This window comes from Podarcis gaigeae (genome assembly GCF_964106915.1).
Source record: "Podarcis gaigeae genome assembly, chromosome: 4".
In the NCBI taxonomy this organism is placed as follows: Eukaryota; Metazoa; Chordata; class Lepidosauria; order Squamata; family Lacertidae; genus Podarcis; species Podarcis gaigeae.
Genome location: NC_139677.1, coordinates 23587255 through 23613571, shown reverse-complemented (window position 1 = coordinate 23613571; position 26317 = coordinate 23587255). Strand labels below are relative to the sequence as shown.

The window sequence follows — 26317 nt, the reverse complement described above, 5'->3', positions numbered from 1 at the left end:
GACACTGTGCATTGTTCAGCTGCAAGGTCTGATCATGGGAGCCAGAAAAGGGTGTGTTTCAGTCAATTCAAAACCTAAAACACCTGGGTACCTGTCAAGAGGCTGGAAAGCCAAATGGCACCCCTTCCAACTAATTAACATGAGGCACAATCTAGGGGGGGGGGAACAACCACCCCTCCTCCGAAATGAACCACCAGGCTCTTGCGAACCCATCCTCTCACTTCAATGGGACACACTGTATTGTGCCCAATAGCTCTGATTTGATTCCCCACTTCCCACCCTGCTTAAAAACACCAGGTATCTTCCAATCTGAGGCAAATACCACACCTTGGTCACCAAGGCCTCCTTTGAATGGCACCCCCTACCTTAGCCGCGCACCCCTCCCCTGCCCATATTGAGGAACCCTAATAAATGCTCCGCGATCCCCTACCCGCCCCCCCGCCGCTGGGTCGAGACCCGACCTTTCGCGGAGTTAAACGGTTCCAGATGAGAAGCAAGGCTGGCTGCTCCCCACGTCTGTCCGTCCGGTCCGTCCATCCCAGGCGCTCCCTCGGCTTCCTTTGTGCGCAGCCAGCTCTGCCTGCTCAGCACCGCCCGGCCGTCAATAGAGAAAGGCCAGCCGGATGATTCTTAATTCTTATATACAAAGGGGTAGGGGAGGCGATTTGAATCACACAAACATTTCAAACGCCCCCCCCCCAAGACCAAAGACCGTATTTGAAGCCTGGGGAGGGACTGGGGGTGGGGGCGCGGGCCCACCAGAGATACTGCAAAGCGAGAAGGGGGCGGGGAGAGCGAGAGAAGTCAGAAGAGGAGCCCTTCGCCCCAGCAACTTCCAAATCGGATCGAGGAGACAAAAGGCAACTTCTGGAAGTAGCGGCGTGCAAAACCGGAGCTGGGGGCGTGTGCCATAAAGGCGGCGGGGGGGGGGGGAGAGAGGGAGACCGCACAGCACAACACAGCACACAAACATACACACACCTCTCAGCCTGGTCCAAGCGGATTTCCAGGGCTGGCGCCTCACCCTCGCAAGAAGCGTCTCCGGCGGCGGCCGAACATAAAAAGGGCTGCTTCTCCTCCTGGCTGCCTCGCCGGAGCGGCCCCCCGCGCCCGGACTCGGGAGCCGCCGCCCCCTCAGCCCCGCAAGCGCCCACGCGCCCGCCCCCTCCAACCCCTCTCCCCCATTGTTTGCTCCGAGGTCCGCGCGCCGCCCCTGCTCACCGTGCGCGGCGGCGCTCCTCCTGGGGCTCGCTCTCTCGCTCGCTGTGGTGGCGCAGGACGAGTCGGCTTGGGGCCGCCGAAGGGTCCGAGCCATTAAAGGCTCCGGGAGGCGGTGTGGCGGCGAGGAGGAGAGGGAAGGCAAGGTGAGCAGCGGCGGCGAGCGGGCGACGGGAACGAGGGCGCCATGGCTCTCCAGCTTCGCTCGCCTTTTTGCGCGCGGGGAAAGGGAGGCCAAAGGGTCAGGGGACCGCGGCCCCGCCGACCCAGGAGCGGGAAGCGAGCGCTGCTGCTTGCTGCTCCTACCGCCGCCGCCGCCTTCTGTTTCCCCTCCCACTCCCACTCCGGCCCCCGCCTCGGGGAAAGGCGCGGCGGCGAAGAGCCCCCTCCAGCGTCCGCGCGCCAGTCCTGCCCCGGCTGCTGCACAGGCGGCCTCCGCCCCGGCCGCCTTTCTTCGTCTCCTCACGCGGAATAAGCGCAGCCCGCGCGCGGAAAGCGGCCCGCAACCCACCCAAGACTCACCCTCCGCACAGAACGCGGGGCGGGAGGAGCCTTTTTCCCGCCTTCTCGCCAAGGGTCAACTCATGCAAGTCTCTCGTTTCGGACGAGGCGCGGCGGAGGCTACAAGCGCCCGAAGGTCTCGAGGCGGCGGCGGCGGCGGCGGCGCGGGGTTCAAGCCGAGCCACGAGGCAACAGTTCAGGCTCAGTACCTGTGCGGGGTACCGCCAACTGCAATAAAATATTGGGTGGGGGGCGGCCAGGTAAGCCCCGCCCCACACAATCGATCATATGACGTGGCATACCAACACTATTCGAATGGAAACGCCCAGCAACTTTTTTTTGGGGGGGGTCCGATAAATATTTTATTTGGGGGGGGGGAGCCAGAAAGGACGTCAGCCCCTAGGAGTTGGCTCCTATAGTACCTGCCTTGCAAAACATAAAAATAAAAAAATCCAGGTTCCTTTCAAACCATTCTTGTCTCCAGGGCATAGGTGCCAACTCCCTGGGGGCCACAGCACCCACAAAATTCCCCATGAAGGGGCCAGGTTCCCACAAATGTTGGTGCCAGGGCCATGCACACTATGGCACCCACAATCACAGGGCCAAGTTGGCACACCTACTCCAGGGAAATCAGATTCACCACCATCCGGAGACCTGAACTATTGTCCCTTTCTCACAGTTCTCAGTTACAGTGGTACCTCAGGTTACATACGCTTTAGGTCACAGACTCCACTCACCCAGAAATACTACCTCGGGTTAAGAACTTTGCTTCAGGATGAGAACAGAAATCATGCAGCAGCGGCAGCAGGAGGCCCCATTAGATAAAGTGGTGCTTCAAGTTAAGAACAGTTTCAGATTAAGTACAGACCTCCGGAACGAATTAAGTACTTAACCCGAGGTACCACTGTACCCATGTTTTTATTCCTGTTGGATGGAAGGAAGCTGGGCCTGTTTCTTTCACTTTGGATTTATATTTTCTCTATGGTCAAATGTGTGTCTCAAGAGCCAAGGACAAATAATATCATTGGTAAGTTAAGAACAGGCAGGGTGTGGTCCCAGGAGGTCTGGAAACCTCAATCACCTCCCCATTTTTCTTTTACCCTCCCTCACACTTTGCTTACACAGTGTCCTGAACCCCAGACCTACCTAGCCAAGCCAAGGTCCATCAACAAGGGCAGTTGAGCAAAAACAGCATCTCAGCTCTGCTTCCCCTTTGCCTGCTGATTGCAGCATCTGGGCTTGATGAGGCAGGTGACCCTCACCTGTTCCAAGCCTACTCCAGCTGAGGAATCACAAACCTCCTCCCAGAGCACTGTACCAAGGAGACCACAGTCACCTGCCATCTTAATTTGCCCAGAGGCAATCTCCATCAGAGAACTGGTGGGAAGTAGAGTTGTGGGCATTTGTGTAGCTGCAGAAATGCCTCAGAGAGGAAGATCAACAAAATCTGAGGGCCTCTGAGGTACCCTTCCAGGGAGCATAAGATAGCCCCCGGGTTACAAAAGCCAAACAAAAAACAGCAACCAGTGGCTGCTGTTATCTAAGGGGAAACAAATGGATCAGAAGGTTGCATGAAACACAGACAATAAAAATAAAAGGGAAAAAAACTGGATTACACTGTAGGTAGAAAAAGAAAAATGCTTCATGGTGGTTTTTGTTTTGTTTTTGCTGCTAGCCCCGCACCTTTTTCTATTTTAATTAAAAGCTTCAAAACTGCTGAATAGAGCTACTGTAGTTATTTAATTAGCCATTACACCATCATTCTTCTAAGCTAGAGGCTGATGCTCCTGACTCCATTTCTAATCAGGAGACAAGTGGGATGCTTTAAAAATTAAATAAAAGTGTTTTGATGTCTAGTCTGCTACACCTTGAAATTCAGAACCTATAACAATATTTCGATGTAGATACCAGCAAATTTTCAGTGGAAAGATGTTGCATTACAAAATATAGTCCATAAATGACTAACCTGATGATGGTTGTTGTTGTTATGATATTTGCACAATTATGATGCCACCACCAAATTTGCCTGCAGGTATCGTCTCATACCCTCCAGACTTTTGTGTTGGCATCATCGCTGAGTAGTTTCTGCAAATTCATGGATGTCTACTGACTAAAATATGGATTTCCCCTGTACAAAATCCAGAAAATGAACTATTCCTCCATGTAAGTCTGTCACTTAGTAGAAAACTGCCAACAAATTTGTTTTCTGGAGTCTGCAATAAATTAACCTTTGCCATGTAATCCAAGCTGGTGAGCTGTGGCAGTGTTCACTGTGGTTGTGTGCCTCTTCCCAAACCCACCCTGTTTTTGTGTTTTCTTCCTTTGCATTCTTCTCTCCTCTTGGTTAAGCATGTATCGGATTCATCAGCAAATCTCCAGACCTGGTATATAAGCACAGGGCTGCTCAGCCTGTTAGTCGAACTTAATCTGCACTGAAATACATTTAAGTTATCATTTACTAGTCCCATTGACTTAAATGGGAAATGAATTCAACTCAATCCAGACCTGTGTCTGCAGACAGAGAAACTGCCGTTTCATGTCAGCAAAGATGGATGATGATACAGGAGAACAATCTCAACAAATGTGAATAAAATAATACCGACTACTGTGATCTTAATTTATTATCTGCATTCTGTATTAAGACACATTTAAAAAATTGCATGACATTAAAAATGCACATTTTACGTTTTTAAAAAATGGTTAGAAATTGTGAGCGTCTCCTCTGCCCATTCTTTTTGGTTCTGCTCTTGAGTTTTCTCATTCTACCCTGCGGACCTCTAAAACACATGCCTCTTTCCTAAGTTCTTTCAACTTCTATGTTTCCTGCATTTGTCCATCTTTCTACTCAGTCCCTCTAATTATACCACCGCAGTCCAGAGTATGAAAGCGAAAGGCTCTTCTGTGACATCAGAGCAGCTCATCCAATCAGTGCTAGTGTGTCACACCCCCCCCAACCACCAAATGCTTTAGCAAAACCACCTTATCTAGAGATAGGTAGCAAGGCTGCAACCCCCTTCCTGTCCTCACAATATATTTTGCTCCTCTAGTAGTCTATGCTTTTCTTCATAAGCTTGATTGCTGAGCAGCAGGACACGGTCATGCACTGCTTTGAGCATGAGCAGATAAGGACTAGATTTGCCAGGAGGGGTGTACGTCCACTCAATCATCCCTTAAGCATCTGTCTGAATTACAGAGGTTCCAGAGGAGCAGAAAAGGATGGATGGGGAGGTTAATGGTCTCATTATTTCTGCTGTTGGCTGGTAACCTATTTCTGCCCCTCATTATGTTCTCCCTGCTACAACCCACAGAGTGGGGAAGTGTATCAAAATAGCTGTAATGCACATTACAAGGATGGTTAGGAAGGGAATCCAAATGCTGCACGGCCAGAGCATCCTTGCAACGACATCGATTTAAAGAATGCACCTCTTGCAAGTTAAAATGTACGTGTTATACACACCAAGTAATTGAAAGGAACCATGGCCCATAGTCATGAGTGCTATTGGAAGAAAATGCATTGGATTTCAGTCTGTAAACAATGAGGACTGATACAAAAGAAAAGTACTAGGCAATTCTTAAAGTGGGTACCTGTTAGGCAGACCCGTAGCTACGGTGGGACTAGCCAGGGTTTTTTGGCCCTTGGTGAACCTTCCAGAGGGGCCCCATTGAGACTCCCAGCCTATGTGCCTGTACGCAAATGCATTTGGAGGGGGCTGTCAAACGACCTTGACAGATTAGAGAACTGGGCCAAAACAAACACAATGAATTTTAACAGGGAGAAATGTAAAGTATTGCACTTGGGGAAAAAAAAAAAAAAAAAAAAAAATGAGAGGCACAAATACAAGATGGGTGACACCTGGCTTGAGAGCAGTACATGTGAAAAGGATCTAGGAGTCTTGGTTGACCACAAACTTGACATGAGCCAACAGTGTGACACGGCAGCTAAAAAAGCCAATGCAATTCTGGGCTGCATCAATAGGAGTATAGCATCTAGATCAAGGGAAGTAATAGTGCCACTGTATTCTGCTCTGGTCAGACCTCACCTGGAGTACTGTGTCCAGTTCTGGGCACCACAGTTCAAGAAGGACACTGACAAACTGGAACGTGTCCAGAGGAGGGCAACCAAAATGGCCAAAGGCCTGGAAACGATGCCTTATGAAGAACGGCTAAGGTAGCTGGGCATGTTTAGCCTGGAGAAGAGGAGGTTAAGGGGTGATATGATAGCCATGTTCAAATATATAAAAGGATGTCACATAGAGGAGGAAGAAAGGTTGTTTTCTGCTGCTCCAGTGAAGCGGACACGGAGCAATGGATCCAAACTACAAGAAAGAAGATTCCACCTAAACATTAGGAAGAACTTCCTGACAGTAAGAGCTGTTTGACAGTGGAATTTGCTGCCAAGGAGTGTGGTGGAGTCTCCTTCTTTGGAGGTCTTTAAGCAGAGGCTTGACAACCATATGTCAGGAGTGCTCTGATGGTGTTTCCTGCTTGGCAGGGGGTTGGACTCGATGGCCCTTGTGGTTTCTTCCAATTCTATGATTCTATGGGTCTTTGACCCAAGTGAAATAAAGTCTAATTTCGCCCTGATTTAAGGAATTCAGGAGACCCAAGTTTCGTAAAAGTGGCTGTGGAAGAGCAGTTGTGCCTCAGAGATCAGTTGCTTGCCTAGCAGAGAACAGTATGCCTGTAAAAGTCCAATTAGGTAAACGCCATTGGTATGCTGTCTCCTGCCTCCCATTATTTGTATTATTTTATGCACTGTGACTTGTTTTTTTGTTTTATAGTTTAGAAACCATTTATTGTAATTGTTAAGAGTGAATTTCTGTGCAATTATTATTTGCTGACATTAAATTTTATTGTGCACCATTATATTTGAATGGATTATTGAATATTTATTTGATATAGGTTGCTTATTATAGTTACGTTTTTATGGTGACATTTTTGTGTTGGATCAGATTGTTATAAGGTGTGCAATCTTTGCTGTTTCTTCAACTTCACTGAAACATATGAATGGTATGTGTCCCTCTGATGCAGGGTTAAGAGTAAAGAGAAGAAATGGATAAACCCGTACCATTTAATCCTTTTTCCTTCTCTCTAATTTTAAAAGCTCCAGCCTTCAACTGGGGCTTGTATCCCATGAAGTAGAGCCCAGTATACTCCTCCAAAGAAAGACATAACAGTAGAAAGATTAATCTTTTAAGTTTCCTGCTTAAGGAGAGAGTTAACCTACCCACTCACACAATGGAATAAGCATGTTTACTCATGAGTAAGTCCCCCTTCAATGGGGCTTACTCCTTCATAATAGTGTTTCGGGATTGCATTCCACACAGTACATGGAATTAATCAACGCAAGAGCTCAGAATAGCAATTATGTTCAGGTTTGGGGTTTAATTGTGTGCGTGTGTATGTATATATATATACATATATATATACATATATACATATACATATATATATATATATGGATTAGGCTGAAGACATATTAATGCTAAAGGAATGACAGAGGCAGCATTTCTCTGAAGCCAAACAGATACACCCCCCCCCCTCTCAAAGTAAGGTCTAGAAATGCCTGTTTTGCAGAGTTTTGGAATTCTGGAGTCTGAATGCTGGCTGAACCATGCTATGGAGAGCCATTGCCTACCGGTCAGCAACACACGTTTTAAAAGTTTCCTGTACAGTTTTGCAACCTTAAAATGCCTGTGAAATTATTTTATAAGGTGAAGGGCACACACAGTGCAAGCCAGTACTTTTTTTTTTTAAAGGATCTGAACTCAAGACCAAAGCATCTGCTTTCTCCCTCAGTCAGCCCACCTCAGTAGCAAACCTCACTTCTCCAAAGCAGATGCCCATAATGTCCTCAAAGGATAAGAGGAAGCTGTTTTTCAAAAAACAAAACCCGAGTATTTTCAGACTGCAATTCACATTGGGAGAGCAGCTTATCAAGACACCACCAGACACTTCACTAATTCAAGCCTTTGGCTGATTAATATCCTACTTCCTTTTATATGGGTCTGTGGGAAGTTGGGGATATTGTTTTGCTGTTTTGCTTTACTTATTTGGATTTTTTCATCCTCTATTTTATGCTGTGAACCACCCTGAGATCTTCTGATGAATGGCGGTATATAAATATAGTAAATAAGTAAAATAAAACTTTAGCTTCCACCTTCCACCTGAAAATGTTTCCCATTCAGAGCCAGAGAAAGATGCTTTCGAAATGGTAAGGTGCAGAACTTTTTCCCCGGCCAGAACTCATGGTAACTCAGTTCCGGCCCCTCTCAGGTGGGCACCACTGCCATTATAAGAGAACAAAGGAGGCCTTCAGGGTGAGTTCTGGCACCCCTTTTTCTAGAAAAATAGCTCTGGTAAGGTGATACAGTGGTACCTCAGGTTAAGCACTTAATTTGTTCCGGAGGTCTGTTCTTAACCTGAAGCACCACTTTAGCTAATGGGGCCTCCCGCTGCTGCCGGAGCACGATTTCTGTTCTCATCCTGAAGCAAAGTTCTTAATCTGAGGTACTATTTCTGGGTTAGCGGAGTCTGTAACCTGAAGTGTATGTAACCTGAGGTACCACTGTATTGCTTTCTTCCTCCTCCTCCTCCTCCCAGCAGAGTGTAGCGAATGGGCTTTCTATTCTCAGGAATGATGGACATATGTTTTTCCCACAAGACAGGGCCCAGCTCCTGTACTTTACCCCCAAAAGCAGTGTCTGTTATTTGTGCTTATAGGCAAAGCTAAAGAAACAAGGTATACTTGCTGACAAAACTGGAATCAACTAGGCCAGTTCCCATTTCTGTTGACTGCAAATATTGATATAGCCGTGCCCCATTTTCGCTCCCCTATTGCTACAGGGTGAAGACATGTTGGTGGAAATCATCTGTGGAAGAAATATGCTCAAACAAGATAACTATTCCTTTACAAAATTCCTGTTTTCCATATCTGATCACAGTATTGCCTATGCATGCTCCTATTTAAGGTGTACCTTTCTAAAATTGCCTCCCTCTAGTGGCAAGAAAAGATACAACGGAAACGTCTTTAATTTCAACAGTTTTTAAGACTAGTACAATTTCACAAGCAATTTCACAGCTGGATATTTTTCAGGTATTGCTCATTAACCATCCATTTATCACACAGACTGTTTTGAAAACATGTGCTAGGATGGCCTATTTTTTTATTATCATAATAGCCTTTGGAAGAAAAAAAGAGCTTCAAAATCAGAAATGATTACCATTATATGGAACATACAGCATTATGAAAATGGATATTTGGATCAGAGAATGCTCCATTGAAAGCGTCTCCTCACATTATTCAGTCCTTGCATATATTGGGTCAGGCTTATTTGTGTCGTGTTTTGAGCAATTCAAGGTGTTTCACTCAGCGTTCCATACAAGTCAAAATTGGGAAAAGGTGCTTCATCGTGAATTTGTATTGTGAGCCAGGGAGAGAATGCATGTACCAGAACATGGGAGTTGCATGAAAGTACATGAACTTAAGCATCATTTTGAGAATTTTTGAAGAAACTATAAGTTATAAAACACACAAAAAGGAGCAGGACAGCACCACGACGCTTCCTTCTGAACCTATAGCAGACAGATTTTCAAGACTCCAGATTATGCTCCAATATTCCAGCATGGAATATTAAAATGCTTTGTTGTGCACCAATATTTTTGCAGTGAGATTTAAGTGCAATATTAAAGAACAGGGTTCGAATATAATATGGTAAACAATATGGCAATTTCTGCAACCTTTTCCCATACAAGTTTGAGTATTCATTTTTAGTGAAAGAAAATCATAATGCTGAAGAAGGCCATAGCTATATTATTGCTTCCTGTGTAGTCCCAACATTTAAGATGACAGACAGTGCTGATCATGGTGGTACTTTGTGCCATAAAGAATCAATCCATTTTCATCCCCATAACTTAATCTGCAGGAGCATTTGAGCAGAAGTATGGATATAAAGATTTCTGTATGGTGTAAAATACAGACTGTTAAAACAGAAAATCCACTGTTGTAGCCATTATTAGAAGAGCCTAGCAGTACTTCCTTTTCCAGAGAGGAATGAATGAGAGGTGGGTTGAACCACCTCAGTATTTCATGTGTTTACACAGATGGGAAGTAGCTCAATTCTGGAAATTTTAGTGACATTACAATGCAATCTGCATGGCTCCATGAAGGAGCTGGCATGAAGGCAAATAGTAGCTATAACCAAGTGGCAGCAGCCTCAAGTGACTATGCAGGAGAGATGCTCAAAACAAACAATTATTTTAAAATATAGTCCAAAACAGAAGATGGAAGTGGAACTTGTTTCTTTTGTTAGAAATAAGCCTTTTCCTTCCTCAAAAGCACAGGGATTAAATAGAAACCTTTCTCTTTCATCATGGTACCAGATGATTAACCATGAACTAGAAAAGTCCATTCGTCAGGCCTTGACAAAAACAAGTACTGTGAATTTTTTTTAACTTAAAATATATTGTGGCATGAGTTTTTGTAGGTTAGACACACCTTCTAGATTCAATGTTACTGTAGTCCCTTTATGTAGTGTTTCAACTTTTCAGTTTCAGTTGTCAAAGTCAGATTGAGTTCATTTACAGTGCAATCATGTTTGCTTACTTAGAAGTAAGTCCTAGTGGTTTTAAGTCAAGCATAGCTCTTTCCTGTTCCTTGGGACACCATAGAACAAAATCAAATAGTTAAACACTGAAGATCTCATATTAAAAAAGTCCATAATGAAGCACAATGCAGAACAGTGCTTAAGTCACATCCTCCCTATCAAAAGATGTTACCAATTCCATTCTGAAATGAAGCTTTCTATGTGTGCCGATTTACAAAGACTGGGCAATTCTATTCAGCTATCATTCTGTTGCTAAAATGCACATCTTAGAAAATATGGAATCAGGTCAAAACAAGCAAACAGAAAGACATATGGAGAACATGAAAGTACCCTAAGAAGTGGATTCTTAAATCTCTACACACGGAAATACGAAGACTGAAAAAACATGATTACAGACCAAGCATTCTGAGCGCGACATGTTGTACTTGGAAAAGTAAACAATTATTTCCACTGAAGGCAAACAAGAGACCACACAGCACTGGACTTTTACACAAGCTTTGATTGTATTTCAATGTCATTTATTGAAGGAGTGGATGAGATACTGTCAGACATGCCAAAGACACTTCACATTCAAGGGCTGAGAGCTCAATGGCTTTCTTCATTGAGTCGCTACACAAGCCTGTTTCAGAGAACTGAATGCGATATCGATGAAGTCTTCATGCTCGATGTTGCGGTCAGTTTATAGTCTCTTAATCTACTTGGTTTGGTGGGCAGAAGGGTGTTTTCTACCCTACAAAAATACTCACACTCCAATACATGTTAACACTAGAGGGTAAAAATGCCTGTAATCTGTTATAATGGGTGTCTACTGAATACCTGGTCTTAAAAGCTGTCTTAATTAAGTTTATGCTTAATGGAAATTCAACTTGTTTCCCTTTCACCATCATGTGGTTGGTTCATACCATTAGAAAAATACTCTTCAGTGCTACTGCAGGTTTTACAGGGAGCTCCTTCAGTGCTGATGGGTAGAAATTCATTGCAACACCATTTGAAACCGTTTCTTCCTGCTGCCACTGCTTGTAGGTTGCAGAATGGCCTACATGCACTACAGTTTTCTCTCTTAAAAACAAAACAAAGAAACCTAAACCGAAGGGTAAATGTTTATTTGGAGTTTTCTTGTGGATGATAATTAAGGCCCTTTACGCAGAGTTCAGGAGCTCCTGTATGGCTGCCTGCTGTTCTGCATTGAGCTGAGATATGCATTCTGTCCACAAACCTCCAGAAGTCTACAGAATGAAGGAAAAATAGTGGGTAAGTTAAACATGCATATTAATAGGTACCCAGTAGGAGCTTTAGAAGACACCCCTGCACACAAAATCTTTCCCACTCTTAAAAACCTTCAACTTCATTTTGCTAAGTGTGCTCAGGTGTGTGGAGGTAAGACAACATTAAAAAGTTTAAAATGAGTGGACTGGAACACAACAGGTAAAAAGTACTCAATACAGCTAAAATAATAAGCATTGCTAACATTCTTTTGGAGATTCACGTTCTTCTGGAACAGGAACAGAATCAGAGGCTCTCTAGAACAGTGTTTCCCAACCTTGTGCCTCCAGATGTTTTTGGCCTACAACTCCCATCATCCCTGACCACTGGTCTTGCTAGCTAGGGATGATGGGAGTTGTAGGCCAAAAACATCTGGAGGCACAAGGTTGGGAAACACTGCTCTAGAAGATGTTACTGGATTTCAGATTCCATTAATCCCAGCCAGCATGCCCAGTAATTAAGGAGCATGTGAGTTGGAATTCAACAACATCTGGAGGGCCACAGATTCCCCATCTCTGTTCTAGACAAAGTATATGGTGATTCTTAGACACAAGACTGGGAAGACAAGGAATAAATTAACCAGGGTAAGAAGGACAAAACCACAGCAAAAATGTGGCAAGCTACTTTACAGAACCTCCCCTTCCTTTGGTTTTTGCTGAATCGCAAGATCTGAAATCTTATTCGTCTTGTTTATCTTCTCCCAGCAGAGTAGATTATGCTTTATAACTCTACTAAGACGTGTGCATTCCTTCTACTATTTGCTGCCTGTAAATTGTGTTTATATGCCACACAAATCTCAGCAAGCTCTGGGCCACTGGACGGTGGCTATCATTCAAAATTAAATGTATTCCAGTCAGAGATACTGCCACTTTTGAGGGAAATGTTACAATTCTGACAAGTGACAAAATAACGTTACACATCAGCCTGGTTTGCATGTCATGGTAAGCCGGCATATGGCTTACCATGACAGCTTGCCATCTGCTTTGCTCCTCTCTCAACTTTTTTGGTTAGTGCAAAACAGCAGCTAAGTCAAGGTTTGGCTTAGCATATCATCCCAGTTTACAATTGTGGTTATTATTATTATTATTATTATTATTAATTATCCACCTTTCACTCGTATGGTCCCATGACAAGGTCACAACATTAAAACACAATAGTCAAAAGAGTTTAAAACAACTTAGTCACAAAAATAAGGTGAGTTTTAAAATTTCACCCCTCAAGTGTCAAATGCCAAGGTAAAGAAGTGTGTTAATAATAATAATAATAATAATAATAATAATATACCCTGCTTATCTGACTGGGTTTCCCCAGCCACTCTGGGCAGCTCCCAACAGGATAGTAAAACACGATAAAACATCAAACATTAAAAATTTCCCTAAACAGGGCTGCCTTCAGATGTCTTCTAAAAGTCAGATAGTTGTTTATTTCTTTGACATCTGATGGGTGTTCCACAGGGAGGGTGCCACTACTAAGAAGGCCCTTGGAGCTGGACCTCGGTGTCTGGGCTGGACGATGGGGGTGGAGACACTCCTTTAGGTATACTGGGCCAAGGCTGTTTAGGGCTTTAAAGGTCAGCACCAACACTCTGAATTGTGCTCAGAAACGTAAGAGCTCTTTGTTAAGATCTCTCCTCTTAAGGCATGACCTATAACCACAGGAGAAACCCTGGCACACTTGCTGTACTGGAGAGGAGCAAAGCACCTGTGGTCTCCTTGAGAGCTCACACATTTGTGCTAAGCCAGGGTTTGGATTGGCGAGATGCGAAAATGCAGACATGAAAATATTAATTTGCATTTACCTGCACTTGCCGAACTACGTTAGCCAGTCGTTTGGTGCATGGATCTCCACGCTTCATAGCTTCGTTCATTTCACCATCCGCAATTATACTGAATATTTTGGGCAGATTAGAATTGTTGGGGCCCAAAACAATGGGATGATTACTGTTGGGAAGGCAAAAGAAAATTAAAATTAGCTAGCATTAACGCTATACAGGTTTCTAGGTAACACAACAGCTTTAATGGAGAGTATCATATTAAAATTCCACGTTGCCATCATTGGTGTCCTGAATATTTTCTGTTCTTCCCTCCTCCTCTTTCTCCTTCTGTCTTATTTTCTAGCACACCCTGGAATCTCCCTAATTTGCCCTTCCTTTTTTCCTAGCAACCAGAAAGCAACTTTTGTGTGGTGGGCTCATCTGAGATCAGGTACTCCCTAGGAGTTATTTTCTGTAGATGCTGCAACGCAGTAAGTGCAGGTGGATGTTATTTTCTAAACATATTCAGGATTTTGATCTCTGGATGAAGGAAATTACCGTATTTTTCGCCCCATTAGTGTGCACCTAGTTTTTTTGGGGGGGGGGGGGATAAAGAAAAAAAATTATTCCTCCCCCCCCCCCCCCGGCACAGGGCTGGGGCGGGGGAAGCCCGAGCTTCCCCCAACCCCAGAACAGGCTGCTATCCGCAAGCCTAGGGAGCCTGGCGGGAAGTCGCACCGGTCTCCCCAGGCTTGCGGATATCTTCCTGAAGCCCGGGGCGCATGGCTCCGCGCGCCCCAGGCTTTGGGATGCAGGCAGCTCCCACGTCAGCCTCCAAACCAGGTCGGGGAACAGCAGGAAGGCGCGCTCCGCCTCCCCTTTTTCCCTGAGCTTGTGGGTCTGGCTGTGGGGAAAGCAGCGCTTCTCCCCACCGCCAGCCTCCAAACCAGGTCAGGTTTGGAGGCTGCTATCCGCAAGCCTTGGGAGCCCGACGGGAACTCCCGCGGAGCTCCCAAGGCTTGCGGATAGCTTCCTGAAGCCTGGAGAGCGAGAGGGGTTGGTTCGCACCGGCCCCTCTCGCTCTCCAGGCTTCAGCGAAAGCCTGCATTCGCACCATAGGACGCACACAGATTTCCCCTTCATTTTTGGAGGGGAAAAAGTGCGTCCTATAGGGCGAAAAATACGGTAACTAATCTAAACTGGGTTAACTACTCTAAATTTCATCTACCTTATAAGGACTACCAAAACAGTGTAATAAATGTGCAATAAACATTTGAGGCAGGTTTGTTCCCTTTGATATCCAGCAATACATTAAACTATCTCTCTATAGATGTTCCATAAGGATCTACCATGTTGTACTAATACTGATTACACTACATACACACACAACATAAACTCAAGGTAAGATATATGTAATATGTTGTGTGTGGAATTATTAACCTGGTAACAGGGTCAAATATGTTACTTGGCAACTATTTGTTTCTTATTTTTTTAACAGTAACTTTATGTGAAGCCCCCCTAGGAAACTCTTTTCTGCTGTGCATTTTTAAACTTTAAAAAGGTGTCAACGTTAACATACAATTATTGTGTTATCATGGGCCAAACAAAGACACGAGTGGAACTCTCATCCTTTTATTTTGCAACTGTGGCACTGAGGATGTTAATCCTTTTCCTTATGGGTACACCATGGCAACTATTTGCCAAATAGAAAGAGATGTGGGCAGTATAATTATTAATCTCTGTGGAGTAAATTTACGGACTATTTGAAAAGTATTTGTGAAGATCAGACTACGTTTGTAGGTTTGCAAGAAGTTTTGTGAGGAGTATTATTGGAAGTATTGCAAAAATGGAGAAGGGGAAGGATGATTTGTGAAGAGATGTAAAGGCAAATATAAAGTTTAGAAATTCATAAAAAGTGGTTAAAACGGTGGATCATCAGAGGTGCTGATGGAAGTCTAAAAAGATTGTATAAGTGATACGTTTTGTGGTACATTTTATAATTTATATGTTAAAATAAATAAAATTTTAAAAAAATAATAATTATTAATCTCTGTTGCCTCAACTTGTTTGATTAAAAGTATGAGTGTTCACTTCTTTTTAAAAAAAGTTTGAGATAATACATGAGGGTTAAAACTGCAGACATTATGTCAAGGGTTGTTTCATTTTCACATTTGAGGAGTACAGTCGTACCTTGGTTCTCAAACGGCTTAGGTGCCGAACAAATCGGCTCCCAAATGCCACAAACCTGGAAGTAAGAGTTCCAGAAGCTGAATGCCTGGCATGGCTTCCGCTTGAGTGCAGGAAGCTCCTGCAGCCAACTGGAAGCTGCGCCTTGGTTTTCAAACCGTTTTGGGAGTTGAATGGACTCCTGGAACGGATTATGTTTGAGAACAAAGGTACTGCTGGATATGGAAACTGAAATAAAATCTAAAAATGTAATGCCTAAAAATAAAAATCATGGCCAAATGTTACACTTCACGCACATACATGTAGAAATCAGTCTTAACCTTTATGGCTCAAGCAGCATTTTCTTCTTACCTCTCTATTAGGTCACACAAATAATTGAAAGTATGAACAGCTTCTTCTTTGTCTTCATGCAGTGGCAGCCATGATAACCAATGAGGCAGCACTTCTTCAACATTTATACAGTCAGGCTTAAACTTCATGATCTTCCCAACTGCTGAAATGCAGTTTTCTGTTGCGTTGATATTTTCTTTGGTTTTGGCATCTGCTGATTGAATAACTCTCACCAGCAATGGAAGGGCCTCTGGTAATGCCAATATTTTTTGGAGGGGGGAAAAAACACACTGCATTATAATACTTGATTTTTTTTTGCAAAATTATACTTTCAAGTAGAGCTGTCAAACTGGCAGCCTACAGGCCTGAACAGAAGCTTACATATGCAAAAGTTAAAATATGTGCCAGATAAATAGCATGTAAGATACCTGTGCAGAAAGGCCGATAATTGTCCCCGCCAAATTGTGCCATGACGCCAATACCATATGCAGCTGCTTGTCTAACCTCTGGGCTGTTGTCACATATTGACTGTAGCATTGGTCTCAAGAAGTATTCTGCATATTTGAATGAGGATGGGCTGCAGTGTTCTATGACATCATCAAAAATGCATAAACCCCACTGCCTGTCTGGCCATGGCCTATGTGGGCACTGTAAAGGGAAAAAAACCACATAATCAGCATTCCTACCACCTATTTGAAGGTTGTCCCTTATCTTCCCACCTCAATACATCTAGAACTTCTTTAGAAACCCAGATTGCCCTAGATTCCTAATCTACCAATAAGATATGCCCAGCCCTAAAGCCTTGAAAAGGTTTCATATACATATTACACATACATATTACGGGGTCCATCACCCTACATCAGTTAGATAATTAATTGTTTCTTGAGAAAAACTAAAGTACCATCTCACTGTAAACATGCCAGCACTATTTACAAAACAAAAGCCTATCTTCACTGCTCCAAGTTACTCTTTACCCTTAATATTTTGCTATTCCTCCAATATTCCTCTTGTTGCAGTGTTTATGTCTCTGTGCAAATGCATATACCAGCATTACATTTAGTGTCAAGGGGAAAGCTGCAAAGAATTATAGCCAATAAGCTATTGAAATAATTTCTTATAAATGTTGTACCTAAGCATCATTGTACAAGGAGACTTCCCTGACCCATCCTCCCACAGTGGACAATATTAATTTGAGGGTCCTCTGTGCCATCCCAAATAAGCCTTGAGGAGCTCCAAGATACTTACAATTAAGTTGACAATTTGTGGTAGTAGCTGTTCAAACCATGGTAACACCTTTGACTTGTAGCTGCTGAATATTGAGTGCAAAATATCTGACACTTTAGTCAGAATGTAGACATCACTGTCGTGCTGATAAAGGGGGGGAAAAGCAAGGGAATCAGTATCTACCATTTGGATGATGTTGAATGATGGATCTTAACATTTTTACAGTTTCAGGGTGGTGTGCAGTGCTGTCTGCCCACTTATACAATGAGACTTCTGCAGATCCCTGCAGCTCCAAAAGGTCCCCCTTCCCCGAAATATCTACTTGATGGAGCAGATTAGGGGGCTATAGGGGGAGGTGAGGAAGGAGCCCTGTTGCATGGCCACATAGCTCATGCTATGTTGGCTCTCACCATCAGACTAGAACTAACTTGGTATTTTCCTAGCAATGACATCTTATGGAAATGGCAGGGAGAAGAGAATACTCTAGGCTAAAAGGTATTATATCACTCATTTTATCTAAGTCAGTGTTAGTTTTTCCCCCTTCTCTCCCACCCTCAACAGACCCTGTTTCTCAGTTAGCACTATTTGCTATAGCCCTTTTCCCCACTCACACAGCTACTTCCTATAGCCAGCCATCTACATTTTCCTACACTGAAGCCCAAGCCCAAGATGTTTGATTTCCTTGCTTCCACAAGGGGTCGCTGAGCTTCTACAAATGCTTAAACTGCAATACAGTAAGCTGCACTCCAAAGAAGAATGGTTATTGGTATAATCTTGCCAAATGGGAAGGAAGATCTTGTTACACATCAGGTGCAATTGTGAAAAAGTGTCATCTGTATTTACCCTTCCTCCTCTCACATTAAAATAACTGCCATTTCCTCGGTCATCTCACCAATTCTTTTCAATCCCAGTGCACGGCTGGGAGGTGAAGGACACATCTATTGTAACCAACAATATGCATACTCATGAACTAGCCAGAAGAAAAGGGAGGAAAGGGGAACAGCCCTTAGAAAGAAAAGGCCAGGACAGCTCCTACCAGTAGCTTTACATTGGAAACCAATGAAATGAAGAAAAAGAAACAGCCAAATGGATATTCGCTTGGGAATTTCTTTCAGAGACCACACTGCAAGATGGGTTATACTCCTATCAAAGTTCTTTATTATTTTGCATTTAGTGGTACCTCGGGTTAAGAACTTAATTCGTCCCGGAGGTCCGTACTTAACCTGAAACTGTTCTTAACGTGAAGCACCACTTTAGCTAATGGGGCCTCCTGCTGCTGCCGCGCCGCCGGAGCATGATTTCTGTTCTCATCCTGAAGCAAAGTTCTTAACCTGAAGCACTATTTCTGGGTTAGCGGAGTGTGTGTAATCTGAAGTGTATGTAACCCGAGGTACCAGTGTACACACTAGTGTGCTAACATTTTGAAATACTAAAAAACTGATCAAGACTGCATCTAACACCTGCTTTGGAAGAACTCACCTGGAAAACACTGGGTTAACTCTGCCCCCCATTACATAAACCCAATCCCAGTTCAGCTAAGAAATCTGTAGAACCACCGATTGAGGCAGAACAGCACAAGCTGCCCCCTCACCCAAAAGCAGTGCCATTACTGTACCCTTTCACGACAACTCCCTGGGCCACGGAAAACAAAGACCCAACAAGTGCTTTTTGGAAGGGAATAAATGTACCTTGACAAAACCAAGGCAAGCATTATGAAGGAGAGCCCTGCAGATATTGTGCACAGACTTAAACTTGGAAATAAATATCATGGTCCTAGGCATCTGCAATGCATGCCTTAATCCACCATAATAAAGGTATCAACGTTTCTGTCATATTAATCCACAACCGGAAAGTAATTCAATATCTGATCTGAAACAACTTGTCATGGACTTCCAGCACAACCTTATGCATGCTTACTCAGAAGTAAACCCTACATCCTACTACAAAGTCCCCTAAAATAGTTGCTGTTGGCAGGTCGGCAGGGGCAGTATTTGCTCGATGAGGCTATGTCATACAAACTTGGTTTCTAAGACTGCTTACAGCAATGTATAAGAAAATCTAAATGTAATATTTTAATGGGTACCAGATAGTTGCCACAAAGATGGGGATGCTGTGACCGCTGGCAGATATCAAGCAAATTTGTGGTTGCCAGATCCAGAGTCTCATCCGTGGCATGCATCCCAAGGCGAGGGATAATACCCCTCTCCCTCAGTGTTACATTTCAAGATGGAGAGGCAATGCACCCTGCTAGCCTAACCCAAAATAGGGACATTCATCTGTTCAAAGCTAGAGAGGAGTCTTGGGCCATATTTTGGTGCAGAGGCGTTCCAAAGTGCATCAGAAACACAGCAACTCCCCAGGAAGGCTGGACTTTATTCTGTCTCTCTGAGGGTTTATTAATTTGCTTCTGTGTCTCTGGAATTGTGCAGCACTTTGGAGGTGCTTTGAGTGCTTCCAGGGTGCTGCGCCAACAGTGGGGATGATCCCCATCCCTAATCTCCAGCTCTTGAAACTGGGAGGAAGTCTGGTGCCTATCACCCTTGCCAGATGATAGTTCAATGCTTGCCATGACAAGTAGAATTGTGGAACCCTGGGCACCAGTTCTCCAGAACTGGGCCCCAAGGAACAGTATCAGGAAGAGATGGCCATATTCATGTGTGTTATTGTGTATGGTCAATTTCCTGTCATAAGATCAGTAGGCACTGGCTCCATCAAGTCAGGGCCAGTCCTACATTGTTTCCAAGATGATCTGGATGTTTCTGTAGATTCAAGGTCGTTGCTAGGCCTAGAGTCCTATTGAAAGAAACAGCCTGTGATCTACTGCCATAGAAGATGTTTGGAAGCATGCCAGAAGGATGTGATGTTCCCCAAATCAGTCTCCCATCAATAGTTACTCCACAATCTACTTTCTTCCGGCATGTTGTGGAGTGGCACCTCAGAGAATCTAGAAAGTTTGTCTCCTTTGCACTGCCTACCCAAGACTATTAGGTTTTTACTTGATAGAAGCTTCCCAAAGAACATGAAAATTATCTGCAAATCGGGCATGAGGAAAAGCGATAGCACCATTTCGTAATATGAAATGGCTTTTAAGAATATTCTATTTGTGAAGACAACCAACAGAAGACTTACTTCATCTTGCAGTGACTCTTCAACTTGCTCATCGTAATCTTCATCTTGCCTTTTCACTAATTAAAAAGCAAATTGTTAATGTATTAGCATGGCTGCTTTCAGAAATGTTCAGGTTTGCTGCAAGAAGAAAGCTGTAGAAAAGGAGCAGAGGGCAATTATTTGGTAGATCAACCCAAGGGATGGGAGATTTGCTCTAAAAAGGATAGAAGGACCCTTGGATGATGACGTGCAGGAATAAATAGCAACCTATCCCGAAACAAGTTAAGGTAGTTTCATGTTTCTAGAATGAATTTTAATTTTTCTTATTCAGCTTGGAAATTCTGAATATTCAGCTGCATATTAAATATATGTTTATATATTAAGTATATAAAAAAAAGCTGTATCAAGCTTTACTAAAAAATATTGCTGTAGCTACTGAGATAGATATAGAATTATATTGTTTAAGGAATTTAGTGCTTTCGTGGGCTGGCACTTGACCACAGTGTTTATCAATAGTATAGGCTGTGGTCCACCATACATATTACTTATTTACCTCTTTTTTGTGAACCATTGTTAGTAAAATTTAGGAGCTGTGCCTTGAGAAATATTTGGATGACATTAAGCACCCTTAATTAAGCTTACCTTGCCTTAATTCTTGATTTTTAAAGTGCTCTTCTAGTTTTCCTTTCAATATTCCCCCAAGTTCTTCAAAGTGTTCATTGTTAAGGCAGCCATCTCCCATTACTTCAATACACTAATGAAATAAAAGTTCATCAACTTGAAAAATGATGTTCAAACCATTTCAAGTAACACTTTCCAAAACACTCTATATATAATAATATAAATAACTAATCATATTGTTTACATCCCACCTTTCCTCCAAAGAACTCAAGCTGGTGTACTTGCTTCTCTCTACTTCATTTTATAGGCTATATTACAAAGTTTGTGTAAAATATTAATAGTATGAGCTTTAATTAAATTAAATTTCCCTTTTATTGCTTTTAGATTATGAACAAACACAATCTTAGAAAAGTCATTCCTTCTTGTGAAAGAATTGTCATCTCAAAGATTACCCACTATGATTATGGTCTTTTTTAAGTACTTGCATAAAAATAAAGTTTAAATCAATCAATCCCCAACAGGGACTTTCCATGCACTAATCTAATCACTTAAATTGCAAACTAAATAAATATCTAAATCTACCTAATTCGGATTACCAGTTTTCAATGCAAGGCTAGATAGGTTTACCGGTATATTCTTGTACAGTAAGAAAACACTAACCATTTAAACTTTAACAACCTTTCGCTGTTGCATCAGTTTTGTAAGAAAACTAGCAAGTTTGTTTGACAATTTTATGTCTTTCAAAAGAAATTCACAAACAATATAATCTCAATCACAAGGCACCTAAAGTTGATTGCTAAATATACTCGGTTTCACTGCTTTGCCTTTGCACAAAAATTCTTAGACAAGATTGGGAATATATAAAGATCTCCAGGTTCATCTTTCCCTCTTCCCTTCGTCTCCGTTAGAGCCAAATAGAACGTTTTACTTTTAGTTAGGGCTTAGTGTTTTGCTACAACAGGTGAATATTTCTAATTGCTTCTTGTAAGGAGGGGGAGTGTGAGCCTAAGGCTTATAGCTATTTGCACCTGCTTGCTCAAATTCAGATAAAACATGAGCACTAGGACATTAAAAATATTAATTTAAATTCTCTTTTATTTATCCTTACTGAAAATATAACATTTTCTATTCAGAGAGACAGGAAAGGTAGCTCATGCAAAGTAAAATATTACCTTGGCAAAAGAATGCATTATTTCTGACAGCACATCTGAGTCAGGTTCTGTCCCTATGGCCTTGATAAGGGCATCACACATAAAATGCCACATCTGCGTGAGGTATTCTGGGCCACGAACTCTTGCACATTCCAGGAGCAAAGGCATAGATTCTGCAGCTGCCACACGAACACGTTGAATTCATTAAGGTAAATGAATGCCAAACACTTTTAAACCACTGTCAGACAACCACCAACCATATAGTTTCCGTCTTGAGGCTATGATTGAATCTCACTTTTCTCAGTTCAGAATCCTAGGACTCGATTTTAAATTACAAATAAGCAAAGAGCATTATATATCTGCTACAATTTGATTCCACTCAACGAAGTAAAAAACAAAGTAGAGCACATTTTAAAAAATCTGGGTAAACAATATTGATTCCTGGATTACATTTTGGACAACATGGAAGGATAAATAGTATAGTGCTTAGCAATTTTACATTTGAAAAGGTGTTTAAATATTGCCTATCTGACATCAACAATCCGTAATGCATGCCAAGCCTCATTAAGAACCTAAATTGCTCTTCAAAAAGTGGTCATAAAGGACTGGAAACAATATTATATATACAACTGATTGCAAAAAGATGTTTTTTTTATTATGAGCAAGAGAGAGGGCTAAATGGATGTCTGGCAGCCCCCCTCTAGGGCCCGGAGGGGGGATTGGTTGGATTCCAAAGGCCGATTGCTAACTGTCTGATATATGGCTACATTGCAAACAGTCTGTTTAAGAATAAATCAACAAGGAGGTTTCAGAAGGAGGTTTCTCTCCGTTTCTTTGATAACACCTGGACGGGAAAGATCAACGATTTGGGAGCTGCCAAAATAACAATTCTCAAAGAGCTGGACAGAACTTTGAAATTGGATGCAATTAAATGAAGCGGTGCGATGAAAAAACAAAAACAGTTGAAAGAGTACAATATACGGATAAATCTGCACTCCATAGAAAAAAAAGTATCTGTTTTCTGCCATGAATGAGGATCGCAGAACCAGAGTCAAAACGTGGAGGAAAAAAATTGGATATGGAATTATGAAAAACATTGAGGATGATGAGGCAGGACTATGATGTTGAATGCGCTTCGGAATTCAGACCGTGGGAAGCCAAAACAAAAATTATTACAATTTGGAAGACAATTGGACTTTTTTATTTTAGCTTTTTATTTTTATTGGATTTGATATGTTAATTGGATGTTTTTATTGGAAAATTAATAAACGCTTAAAAAAATAAAAATATTGCCTATCCTTTCAAAATGAAGGTAAATTAGTAAAACACTTCCACATAATGTTCAAAACTGGTGGTGTGATCCTTCAGTGTTGCCTTAACTGAATATAGGCCTTTGCATCACTACAGCTAAATTAGAATCCTATACACCAGGGTTTTAAGGATGCGGGTGGTGCTGTGGGTTAAACCACTGAGCCTAGGACTTGCCAATCAGAAGGTCGGCGGTTCGAATCCCTGCCACGGGGTGAGCTCCCATGGCTCGGTCCCTGCTCCTGCCAACCTAGCAGTTCGAAAGCACAAAGTGCAAGTAGATAAATAGGTACCGCTCTGGCGGGAAGGTAAACAGTGTTTCCGTGTGCTGCTCTGATTTGCCAGAAGTCATGCTGGCCACATGACCCGGAAGCTGTCTGTGGACAAATGCCGGCTCCCTCGGCCAGTAAAGCAAGATGAGTGCCGCAACCTCAGAGTCGGCCATGACTGAACCTAATGGTCAGGGGTCCCTTTACCTTTACACCAGGGTTTGGAGGACCACAACCCTTGAGGACCACAACCCTTTTGGCGAAATTTGTTTGGGCTGCATGTCAACACTGGGCGAGACTCAGAACCACTCACTCACTCACACACTCCCTCATTCTTACAAACAACCCCCTCTTCCTGACCTAAATAATTAGGCTTAAAAATCAGTTTCCACCAGCACAAGCTGTTTTTGAGCCCAACTAGTATATGTGGAGAGGCATTTTGTGTGTGTGTGTGTGTGATGTATGTTACAGTGCATGGAGAAAGGAGATTTAACTCTGCCTTTCTCAGCTGTGACGCTCCATCTTAAAATCATCCCCATGTGGCAATCAGGCTTACAAAAGTTCCCATTGGTGGCATTAATGGAAGTAGTTATTTTGGAGGCTGTGGGCTGGGTGGGGAGATCCTATAGGTCACATTCAGCTTGTAAGCTGGAGATTCCCCATCCCCAAATATGGAAAGCAAGGCAGAATTATGCACATTTGCCATGGAAAAGCCTTAAAGAAGAGGGGTACCATTCTAACAGCCCTTTAAGATTCTTAATATGCTGATTCTGTAGTTCTATCCTGCCTCAATGACAAGATCTTGCAGCTCTTCCAAATAGCTGCAATGGTTCCCAACTGTTGGTCCATGGATGCTGGAGGTGGTGGTGGTCCGTAGCACCATTCATGTTACAAAACCTACCACAGAGATATCAATTTTTTTGAAAATGGGGGATCCATGGCTTGGCTTTTGAAAAGCAGGGGGTTCCAGTACTTAGCAAACTGGGAAGCTCTGGCTTACGGGATGACATCAAAGTACTTGTGAACATTTTGCAGGTTATAATATTAAAACTTCACAAGGCATTTACAGACACATTCTTGTAAAAGGATATCATCATGGAAATAGAATTTTAACAAAGGAACCATCAGTTTTACAACTTGCTCTGTGTACTCCACAAATCCTTCTTTCAGCTCTTTGGCATAGCAAACCTAAAACAAAAAAATGTAAGCAATTTAGAAAAGGAATACTGTTGCGCAATTGTTAAATGACCATCAGGTATAATGAGAAACAATTAAGCAAACAGGAAAACTATACCTACAAAGATAAAAGAAAATGGGACGCTCTTGTGTCACTTGTGATAAGTTGGTGCACTTTGTCTGATTAATTCATTCATACAAGTCTTGGACTTTACAGAACAATTAAATCTTTTAACAACAATAACATTCCACAAGTGTTATCTAGTCTGTCCATACCCTTCCTTCACTAAAATTGGTCCTACTTTCTCTTCTCTATTCCCAAGGGCAAATGCTCCCTATCTTTAATAGTGCGAAAGAGCCTACTGAGCCACCCTTCTTGCTGCACCCTCCTAAATTTTAATTCCCCATGAGCCAAATTCAGCTCCTGAGCTGCAGTCTACCCCAGCTTCAGGGCCTCCATACTGCTGAATACTGATTTCAGTTCAAACCGTGTGGTCAAAATAGTACCCACCAACATCTGGCATGCAGTTGCTTTTTCTTCAAGGCCTGCAGTCTTGATACCAAAACTCTGCTGGTCACCCAGATTTACAAATTCCCAGCCATCATCGTCACTCATGTTCTCCATATCTTGTGCTATCGAGAGAGAAAATGATTAGGAGAGCTGTGCCCTTCCTTACAGCTAATTTAAGAATGGAATAAGTCTCAGAACTTACTGTCAAGGAGAGCCACTTCGGGCTTAATTGATGCAGTTTTCATTAAAGGACCCATCACAACAGGGAGGTACTGCTGGAATTCCTTTCCAAGGATCTTGCACATTCTAGCCCACGCAGAAATCATATACGATATCTGAAAATTAAGAGCCTTTGTTTACTTTTCTTTTCTGCAAGCATACTTTCTTAAAAGTTGCATTACTGCCTGTGCTGAGCAAAAATCAAACCCATCTTAAAAATTAAGTGGTACAGATGCTTCACATTGATGTTAGGAATTATTTTCTATAGGCAACAGCTGAGCAGTAATCCTTAGCATTTCAAAATTGTAGTTTTGAAGATTTCTAGGGGGAGCGTTCTAAGTCCCCATACTGCAGATAGGGGTGAGGCTGAAAAAGAATAGCTTGCCCAAGGCCATCTAATAAGCTCATGGGCAGAGGTACAATGAGAAGGGAACATTTCATCTCGGTAGCCAAAAGTCACTCTCCCATTAGATAACAAAAACTGCAATCAACTGGAGCCACAACACTCAGCAGGAAATTAAAAAGTCAAAACTTTTGACTCCAGTCAAAAGTGGTTTCTGAATACTGCATTGATAAAAATATAGGAAAAGTACCACAGAACTGCACCACACCAGTGTTATAAACAAAGCACATTCCGTATCTGGCTTCCCCAGTGAATCCTATTTTCTGTATATGAACTGTCCCTATAGGCAAGGAATGTGACTATAGGAAAAAGTGACTCCAGAGAGCAGCGGGACAAATGCAGAATGCAGAAGCTACTGAAGATTGGAACTCACTAATCACCCAGTACAATGATGAATGGGCTTGGAGAAAGGTCTCAGATTTTTTCCCATCTCATCTCTGCTCTGTCTATCACACAATGAGCTTTTAGC

General features: G+C 42.7%; 2 protein-coding genes and 1 long non-coding RNA gene across 17 annotated transcripts in view; 1 reads left to right on the top strand and 2 right to left on the bottom strand.

Annotated features, from left to right (window-relative positions):
- Nucleotides 1-1993, bottom strand: part of FARP1 (FERM, ARH/RhoGEF and pleckstrin domain protein 1) — a 184291-nt gene extending 182298 nt beyond the window's left edge. For 4 of the 15 annotated variants that reach the window (XM_083735242.1, XM_083735246.1, XM_083735249.1 and 1 more), the window contains exon 1: nucleotides 982-1126. The gene's annotated coding sequence lies outside the window, so the exon portion shown is untranslated. Of the gene's footprint in view, nucleotides 1-461; nucleotides 843-981; nucleotides 1127-1221; nucleotides 1642-1740 lie in introns of those variants that run through there. The other 11 variants (XM_083735244.1, XM_083735248.1, XM_083735236.1 and 8 more) reach the window with 8 other exon arrangements.
- LOC310843039 lies at nucleotides 1907-5213 on the top strand. The gene is made up of 2 exons (XR_014563483.1): nucleotides 1907-1979; nucleotides 3752-5213. It is a non-coding gene; the product is annotated as an uncharacterized lncRNA (long non-coding RNA).
- Nucleotides 5214-10821: 5608 nt separating this feature from the next.
- Nucleotides 10822-26317, bottom strand: part of IPO5 (importin 5) — a 36039-nt gene continuing 20543 nt past the window's right edge. The window contains exons 16-26 of the mRNA XM_083735231.1: nucleotides 25429-25561; nucleotides 25227-25348; nucleotides 24631-24727; nucleotides 21984-22156; nucleotides 20833-20944; nucleotides 20212-20267; nucleotides 17104-17226; nucleotides 16287-16506; nucleotides 15880-16108; nucleotides 13387-13528; nucleotides 10822-11551 (exon numbers count right to left, since the gene is read on the bottom strand). Coding sequence (XP_083591357.1) covers nucleotides 11465-11551; nucleotides 13387-13528; nucleotides 15880-16108; nucleotides 16287-16506; nucleotides 17104-17226; nucleotides 20212-20267; nucleotides 20833-20944; nucleotides 21984-22156; nucleotides 24631-24727; nucleotides 25227-25348; nucleotides 25429-25561 — 1494 coding nt within the window. The 3' untranslated portion in view covers nucleotides 10822-11464. The remainder of the gene's footprint in view (nucleotides 11552-13386; nucleotides 13529-15879; nucleotides 16109-16286; nucleotides 16507-17103; nucleotides 17227-20211; nucleotides 20268-20832; nucleotides 20945-21983; nucleotides 22157-24630; nucleotides 24728-25226; nucleotides 25349-25428; nucleotides 25562-26317) is intronic.